This window comes from Desmodus rotundus, chromosome 3 (genome assembly GCF_022682495.2).
Source record: "Desmodus rotundus isolate HL8 chromosome 3, HLdesRot8A.1, whole genome shotgun sequence".
In the NCBI taxonomy this organism is placed as follows: Eukaryota; Metazoa; Chordata; class Mammalia; order Chiroptera; family Phyllostomidae; genus Desmodus; species Desmodus rotundus.
Window position 1 is genome coordinate 14803545 of NC_071389.1, and position 9526 is coordinate 14813070.

The 9526-nt window shown below is 41.6% G+C and overlaps 1 protein-coding gene and 1 pseudogene across 2 annotated transcripts in view; both read left to right on the forward strand.

The window, feature by feature from the left end:
* Positions 1–7256, forward strand: part of NCMAP (non-compact myelin associated protein) — a 32191-nt gene extending 24935 nt beyond the window's left edge. For both annotated transcript variants that reach the window (XM_045190375.3, XM_024554806.4), the window contains exons 3-5: positions 1755–1839; positions 4377–4475; positions 5166–7256. In XM_045190375.3, coding sequence (XP_045046310.1) covers positions 1755–1839; positions 4377–4475; positions 5166–5307 — 326 coding nt within the window. In that variant the 3' untranslated portion in view covers positions 5308–7256. The remainder of the gene's footprint in view (positions 1–1754; positions 1840–4376; positions 4476–5165) is intronic.
* Positions 7257–9100: 1844 nt separating this feature from the next.
* Positions 9101–9233, forward strand: LOC112299682 (U4 spliceosomal RNA; annotated as a pseudogene).
* Positions 9234–9526: the final 293 nt, after the last annotated feature.

The window sequence follows — 9526 nt, forward strand, 5'->3', positions numbered from 1 at the left end:
GAGCCCCCTATTCTGACTTCTCCAGCCAGAGATGCGTTTTACTTGGTTTTGAACTTCATATAAATGCGATCATACGATGCATTACTCTTTTGTATTTGACTTCCTTTGTCAACATTGTGTCTGTCTGCATGTATTTTGATGGTTCCAACATAATGTGTATGTATTATGTATTTGTGGGCATGTATATAGTATCATGTTCTATTTTCTATACTTCCCATCACCATAAGTGTTCCTGTGTTACCATAGTCTCCATAATCATTTAAATTATAGCACAATATTTCATGGGATAGGTGTGCCATACCTTATTGAATCATTGCCATGTTTAGAATATGAATAATGTAATAAACATCTTCATTCATATAATTTTTTTTCTGTATTTAGGATTATTCCCTGAGATAAACTTCTCAGAATCAAATAGATTGGTTAAAAGTATGAAACTTTTAATAATTTAAAAAATATTTTCAATATCGACTCTGACAAGGATGTTGATTTCAAATCTAAAATTAGAGTTGGGCATTAGGACTGCGAGCTGATGTTAAAATTAGAACCTGATGCCCTGGCTGGTGTGGCTCAGTGGACTGAGCATCAGCCTGCAAACTGAAAGGTTGTCGGTTGGATTCCTGGTCAGGGCACATGCCCAGGTTGCGGGCCAGTTCCCCAGTTGGGAGTGTGAGAAGGGCAATCAGTCGATGTTTCTCTTTTTTCCCTTGCTCTTCTCTCTCTAAAGATAAATAAATACAATCTAAGTTTAAAAGTGAGCTACCATTAACAAAAAAAATGAGAGCCTGAGATATTATGTTATAATGATAGCCTTGTTTTAACAGTGCAAAATGTAAAACAACACAAATATCCTCAGTAGGGAATTGGTAAATGAATTATGGCACATCCAAACAATGGAGTACTATACAGCCATAAAAAGGCACGAAGAACAATATGTAGTTACTGGGAGAGGTGATCGGGACATTGTTATAAAATGGTATACAGAACATGGTTCTACTTTATTAAGTGCATATTTTCCATATTTATGAATATTTCCTTTGGATGGATTTCCAGACATAGGACTAATAAAGGTCGATAGGTATTTAATGTATATGTACATGATCCCATTGGTGAATGTATATATGTGTAGACAATTAGTGTTCTTGGGGCAATGGGATCTTTATCCTTCCTTTCCTTTTTTCTGCTTGTATGTATATATTCAAAATTATCTACAAAAACTACATATTACTTTCATATTATTAAAAAGAGGGAAGGGTCTTGACTTGGGGTGGTGAACACACAATACTATACAGATCATATATATTATAGAATTGTACACCTTAAACCTATATAATTTTATTAACCAGTCACTCCAATAAATTCAGTAAAAAATTAAAACTAAAGTAAAATAAAGAAATAAAAAATAAAATGAATAATAGTAAAAAAACTTAAAAGAAGCAGGGTGTTTTGCTTGCTGTCTCACAAAAGAAGCCTGCAGCGGGTTAAGGCTGATAAGGACAGGACTGCTAAGGCAGAGTTTTGGCAGGTGACACGCTGGACACGTGGCTCCCCAAGCCCCATTGTGAGTAGAGGTGCATGCCACTCTACATGTGACTTTGCCTTGGGGTCCACAGTGAACGTCAGCATTCTCTCTTTCTCCCCTTGACCCAGTGGGAATGTCAGGTGACCCGGTGCGGGTCCCCATCCTAGTCTCTGAATGATTCTCTGCGTTTCAGTTTGCACATTTGCCGTCTCCACTTCTGCCCTCCTTGTAGGCTCTGGAGCCATCGTTGCTGGTGTTGTGGTGATTGTCATCCTCCTCCTCACCGTGGTTCTGCTCTTGCTGAAGAGGTACAACAGGTATGAGATGTCCCTGGCTTTAGAACTGTCTGGTCCCTTCAGCGATGCCAGGATGAATGGGAACTAACACTTGCAGATGCCTGTCTGGTGCCCAGCAGTGTGAATGCGTCCATCATCCAATGCTCAACCCTTCGTGAGTCCTTTTCTGATACCTGTTCTGCTATGGAAACTTCATAGTGACCAAATATTTCTGTACTGGCAGAAATATTTTTTAAATATAATGATGATCGCTTTTCGGCCTTTTGGCTAAGATCAAGTGTAAATACAATGATGATAATGCCAGTGATGAAAGGCCTTGAGCACTGCGGCAAACACCTTTACATAACAGACAGGTGACAGAGGGACGTTTCAATCCTCTTCTCTTGGGGAGTCCTCTGCTAGGTTGCGGTCAGTGAGCCCCATGAACATTTGAGGTGACAGATACTCGAAGACACATACACATGACTCCACCTTCTGGGGCCAAATAAGAGGAAATAAAATAATATAACATGATTGTATGAAGAATAAATTTTGTGTTATTACCTCTAGTCACAACTTTGCTGGAAGGTAATTCTTCTCAGGGAAGAAACCCAAATGAAAAAGTGGTAAGTTACATGTGTGGCAGTTTTTAAAGGATTAGTTTTTTCGATCAGTACTTTTTCATGGAGACAACTTGGCTAAAAACCTGGCACAGAATTTTGAGACCCATTAAAACAAAGTTTAATGAGAAAAATAAAATAAAATAAAAGACTGTAAGTACAAGCACATCATGGAAGGCCTGAAAGCCATTTTTAAAAAGATATTGTAGAAGCATAGTTATTTGTGAGGAAAGCTGTTTACAGTGTGTTGTCAAAGTTTAAGGACGGTATGTGCAGTAGAATCACACACGTGGGTTGCACATACTCTCGTCCACGGAGGGCTCAAGTGACAGAAAGGCGTTGACCAGCAGGGTATCCGGATGCGATCGCTACTTAGTCAGTTGTTGGCTTTTACAGGGGAAGGGCCTGTTGCTTCCTTATTTTTGAGGACTAGTAAACATGCATTGTTTTTATAATAAAATGAATATTATTTATGATGGTAGATGATCTCTATATTCATTTCTTACGATGTGCCAGGCATGGTTTTGAGCTCCTTACATGCATTAACTCATACACACCTCACAGCAACCCCACAAGGTGGGTACTACTGTTGTCGCCAATTTTGAGACATGAAACAGGCACAGGAAGATTAAGTGACATAACCAAGGTCGCTAAGCCCTGATTGCCAGACTTGGGTCTCAAGCCCAGTCCATCTGGTTTCAAAAAAATGCTCCCACCACCCTCCCATCTGGCAACAGTCAAAATGCTCTCTGTCTCTGTTCTTCTTGTTTGCTTAGTTTGTTTTTTAGATTCAATTGTTGATCATATGTATTTCTTGCCATTTTATTGTTCATAGTTTTGATCTTCTTTTTCTTAAATAAGTCCCTTCAACATTTCATATAATAATGGTTTGGTGTTGATGAACTCCTTTAGTTTTTCTTGTCTGGGAAGCTCTGTATCTGACATTTGATTCTAAATGATAGCTTTGCTGTGTAGAGCAACCTTGGCTGTAGGTCCTTGCTTTTCATGACTTTGAATGTTTCTTGCCAATGCCTTCTATCCTGCAAGGTTTCTTTTGAGAGATCAGCTGACAGTCTTATGGGGATGCCCCTGTAGGTAACTAACTGCTTTTCTCTTGCTTCTTTTAAGATTCTTTATCTTTAAACTTTGGCATTTTATTTATAATGTGTCTTGGGGTGGGCCTGTTTCCATGCATCTCGTTTGGGACTCTCTGTGCTTCCTGGACTTCCAGGTCTATTTCCTTCACCAAATTAGGGGAGTTTTCTTTCATTATTTTTTTCAAATAGATTTCCAGCTACTTGCGCTTTCTGGTCTCCTTCTGGCACCCCTATGAGGCAAATGTTGGAATGCTTGAAGTTGTCCCAGAGGCTGCTTATACTATCCCCATTTTCTTTGGATTCTTTTCTTCATCTTGTGGTTCTGATTGGTTGTTTTTTGCTACCTTACGTTCCAAATCATTGATTTGATTCTCAGCTTTCTCTACTCTACTGTTGTTTCCCTGTAAATTGTTCTTTATTTCAAGTATCTGATCCTCTGTTTCTGACCGGATCATTTTCTATGCTGCTGAGGTCCTCGCTAAGTTCCTTGAGGGCCCTTATAACCAGTGTTGGAAACTCTGCATCTGATAGATTGCTTGTCTCCACTTAATAAGAGGTATCTGGGCTAGGGGCTCACTGAGGTGACTGTTGCTTGTTTGATAGGATTTAGGAAGTTGTGAAGCATGAACCAAGACCAGCCATTCATATGGAAAAGCCCCTGTTAACAGTTTGGGTCAACCAGTAAGTTGGGTGGGACAAAGTCTCAGGGAATCTCCAGGGTGGGACAATACAGTGTTAGCCCGGTTGATGGAGTCTCAGATATGGTACCAGCTTGCTGGCTTATGGCTTTGTGGGGGGAGGGTTCAGAAAGGGACAATGGCCTCTGCCTGCTTTTCTGTCTGAGAGAAAACTGTCCCCCCAGCTCTCGCCGTGATGCCGGAAACTTCAGTTCCTCCCCGTATGCCACTGGTGCCCAGCAAGCTGCTACCCCAGAGATGGAGCTCAAGGAGATCGAACCTGAGTAAGTCCGTGTATGGGTTCTTTAAGGGGAACTGCTTTAAACTCCAGAAGTTTCTTCTACTAACTCAATCCCTGCTGGGTTTTGCGGCCAGAAGTTGTGGGGACCTATCTTCCTGGCACTGGAACCCTGGACTAGGGGGCCTGGTGTGGGGCTGGGACTCCTTGCCCCCATGATATCCCTCCCAAATTTTTATCCACCACACGTGGATGTGGGACCAGTCCATTCTGCATCTTCACCCCTCCTTCCAGTCTGGAAGGCTGTGGTTTCTTTAATTCCATCGTTGTCAGACTCCCATTCAACTTGATTTCTGACAGTTCTGAGTGATGGTTGTTCCTCATTTTAGTTGTGATTTTGATATGGTGGTACAAGGAGGCGAGCCACCATCTTGACAGGAAGTCCCCAATTTTGTCTTTCAGACAGCCAACTATCTGACACTTTACTGATTCATTAAAAGGAAACAATTAAATTAAATAAATATCTAATAGATTAAACAACAACAACAAAAAAATAGAAGGCTCAAACTAGCTAATGTCTAAGATCCCTTCCAGTTGTGAAATTCTGTGTTTGGCAATTAAGCAACATGATTTATGATAATCTATGTTAATTTTTTTTGCCAGATCCCATTCCCAGAACCCATCCCCTGGGTATACAAGGGGGGACACTCAACCATGTGTACGTATCTCATTGCAGGAAAATGAGGGCCAAGCGGGAGCTGGAGCCCAAGGGCCCCAAGCCAGCCTCCTCTTCTGCCCAGGGCCCGAAGAGAAGCAGCGGCAAACACTCTGCGTCTGTGACCTTCAGCCCTATTGATGTCCAGATGAAGATTCGGTGACTGCGCCACCCTGATGCTGTCTTGGCCACTATCTGAAGAGCCTTCTGTAGTCCAGACCTAGAAGCACATTTCTCCCCTGGCAGCTTCACTATGAGTTCCTTCCAGTCAGGTCTACAGGGCATCTCCTGCAATCCCTGATGCTTCAGGCAACCCCGACACCATCCTGCCCTGCCCCTCCCCACCGCACCCTCACTGTGTCCTTAGCTTCACTGCCACCTTACCAAAAACTGCAGAGCACTCTTTTGTCATCTGAGGAAGTAGCGCTATGTTGGGAGTCCAATGATGTGGGTTTGGCTCTCTCCCCGCCACCCTAAACATGACAGCTAGACAGATGGCCCAGAGCAAATGCGTCATAAATGGGAGCATTACTATTAGATAGTTCTTCAATTGCAAAACATGTTTTTTTTTTCATTTTAATGATTCTAAAATCAAACGTGTCTTAAAATTGCTTGTCCGTTAATGTAGTCTCTCTCTATATCTCAAAAAGCTGTTTTTTAAATCAATTGTGCATATCACAGTTGAAGAAATCCCGGAAGCGATGTCATAAATCTTTGTCCTGTTACAGAAAGTGACATACTCTGATTGACATTTAACCTCAGATTCCAGGAATCTCTCCCTCTTGGGGTTAGAATCCTCTCTGAAGAGACATTGAGGATCAGGGATGGAAGAGGCCTGATCTGACCCCTGGGTCACGCAGCTCCTCATGTCATCCCACTATAAAACTGCTCACTTGAATATGTCTAGAGAAATACTGGCAAATTCTTCCTCCTCAGACATCTTTTCTCCATACTATTTTTATCCTCACTGAGGTCATTTCTTTTCTTTTTCTTTCTTTTTTTTTTAGAGAGAGAGGAAGGGGTTGGGGAGAGAGAGAGAGAAACAAACATAGATGCAATCAGTTGCCTCTCCTACCTGCCCCAACAGGGGAAAGACCATGCAAACTAGGCATGTGCCCTGACTGGGAATCAAACCCACGGCCTTTTGGATTATGAGAGGATGCTCCAATCAAATGAGCCACACTGGCCAGGGCCTGTACTTTGTTTCAATATCCACCAAGTACCAGGCATATGCAATGTGCTTTCACACAAATTATCTCATAGAATTTATTTCAAACTCAAAGAAAAAAAGTACTTGTTCAAAGTCACACAGCTAGAAAGTTGCAAAGACTCAAACCCAGATCTCTTTGACCCCAAAGTCCATCTTTTTTTTTGTATCACTCCACCCTGACTCAAAGAACAAGGATTTGTCGTGAGCTGAACAAGAGCAGGACAGACCTGCCCGTGTGTCTGAGTGGCGGTCAGTGGCCTAGCTTCCAAATTGAAAGCAAGGGCAAAGCCATTTTGGTATCTCCTTTGAGCTTCCGTGAGGGTAGCAAAAGGAGCCCCGTCCAAACCCACACAAGCTCTGCGGATTCCTGCTTCATTTCCCAACACTTAGGCCCAAGGAACAAGGCGTAGAACCAGGAGAAGGCCATTCCTTTAAGGTCTTGAGCTCGAAATAGATATATTTCCTACATGTATTCTGCTTAAAAATTTTTGTTTAGAATGTTCTAGCCCTAAAATCATACTCTTCTGCTTGCAGTTGCCTGGAATTTCTAGAATTCTTTTGCAATAGCTGTTCTTTTGCTAAACGAAAGCTTGGAAATGGAGGAACAAAGGGAAGGTAGAGAGGGGAGGGGAGAAAATCAAAGGGTGTTAGCGTTTTATCTTAGCTGATGAAAGTCCTTTTAGGGTTCCTAAGTGCAAATTAGGTGCTACTCGCTCATTATCACGCTTCCTGCTCTCAAGGAGGCTACAGCTGGTCTCCTGTGACAGGGATCTTGCAATGCATTGGCCTATTTTCTTTCTGACAGGTGCCCTTCCTAACTGAGGAAATGCTATCTTCTTTGACCGCTAAATCAATAAATTATACTCTATGCATAAAGAAAAATATCTAAAAATAAAAAAATTAAAGCACATGTTTGTTGCATTTATTTCAATTAAGTTTAGAGCTAGCAAAGACCTTTTCTAAAAACTTCCTTTTCCTGGCTTGTCAGTCGGGTTCCGAGGGAAAATCCTGAGCCTTTTCAAACACTGCATGCTCACTGTGAAGGGTGGATGGGGGAGCCGTGTTGCCAACAACAGACCTTTCTGTGAGTTTGGAAACGTGTGAACTTGATGAATATTACAAAAGAAATACCATTTGAAGACCTGCTGTTAACCACCCCAGGTGCTGAGATGCCAAAGTTGGGGGATGCATAGGAGTATGAGAGACATTAATATGGCACCCAAATCACCAATAGTGATGTTTAGCACTCATTAAGCTCGTACTGTGTGCCAGGCATGTGTAAATCCAGTCGCAGGTAAGAGTGCCAAATTGAGCTGAATTCTTGGTACCCTTATCAAAAACTAATGGACCACACATACAAGGACTTATTTCTGGCCCCTGCATTCTGCTGCGTTACTCTGTATTTCTCTTCTTACGCCAACACCATACTTGCATGGTGTAGTCCGCCCTGAAATCTGGAAGCGTAAGTCCTCCAACTTTGTTCGGTCCCCCATGGTTTTTGTTTTTTTTGTTTTTTTTGTTTTCTTTTTCAGGATATTTTAGCTACTCTGGGTCCCTTACATCTCCACATGAATTTTAGGATTAGCTTGTCAATTTTGAGGGGGGAAAAAAACAGCTGAGATTTTGATAAGGATTGCACTGAAGCTGTAGATGGTTTGGGGGATGTTGCCATCTTAGTAAGATTATGGTTTTTGATCCATTGGTATGGACTGTCTTTCCATTTATTTTGGTGTTTAATTTTTTTCAATGACTTGCACTTTTTTCTGTTAAATTTATCCCTATTATTTTACCCTTTTTTGAACAATTCCTATTATAAATGGAATTGTTTTCCTTCTTTTTTTGTAAAGATTTTATTTATTTTTAGAGAAAGAGAGGGAGAGAAACATCAATGTGTCATTGCCTCTCACATATACCCTACTGGGGACCTGGCCCGCAACCCAAACAAGTGCCCTGACTGGGAATCGAACCTGAGACCGTTTGGTTCCCTGGCCAGCACTCAATCCACTGAGCCATACCAGCCAGGGCTGGAATTGTTTTATTAATTTCCTTTTTAGGTTGTTCATTGCTAGTGATTTTTTAATATTGACTTTGCATCCTACAATTTTGCTTAATTTGTTTATTAGCTCTAAGGGTTTTTTTCCTGTAAAATCTTTAGAGTTTCTGCGTATAAGATCATGTCATCTATAAATAGAAATGATTTTATTTCTTCCTTTACAATTTGCCTAAGTACTCTGGCTAGAACTTCCAGTGCCATTTTGAATAGAAGTGGTAGGAACAGACATCTTTGTCTTCTTCCTGATCTCATAGAAATTGTTGTGTAGCAGGAAAAACAAGCAACTAAACAAACATTATTTCTTCCATAGGAAGTTCAGGGTGTTATGTAAGCCTCTTGCTGGGTCACCTAGCTCACTCAGCCCAGACATTGGTGCATAGGGAAGAAGGTCCCCAGAAGAAACAATATCTGCACTAACTCTGATAAAGATTGAGTAGAAGTGAGTCAGGGGAACAGTGGGAGCAGAGGAAGAGAGATAAAGAAGAGAACCCTGGCCCTGGCCAGGTACCTCAGGTGGTTAGAGCATCATCCCAATACACCATGGTTGTTGGTTCAATCCCCAGTCAGGGCACATGTAAGAGTCAACCAATGAATAAGTGGAACAACAAATTGATGTTTCTCTCTCCATCTTTCCCTTTCTCTCTTTCTAAAATCAATAAGTTTTTCAATAATTTTAAAAAAGAAGAGAGCCCTAGCTTTGTACAGTGGCAGTATCTTAGCCAATGAGGTTTATCTGAGGCATGATTATTGCTAATTGAAAATTTTTCTCAGAAGAAGAGAGCCCTACTGGAGAGAATCACTTAAATTAAGCAGATGTCCAAGGGAACAGTGGGAGATGGGCTGGGGAGAGAAGAGAGCCTCCAGTATGAAGGATCTTCAATGATAGGCTATTTTATTTCTTTAAGATTTTTTCTATTTACTTTTGGAGAGAGGGGAAGGGAGGGAGAAAGAGAGGGAGAAAAACATCAATGTGCAAGAGATACATCAATTGGTTGCCTCTCACATGCCCCCAACTGGGGACCTGGCCTGAAAGCCAGGCATGTGCCCTGACCCGGAATCATACCAGTGACCTTTCCATTCATAGGCCGGTGCTCAATCCACTGAACCACACCAGCCTGG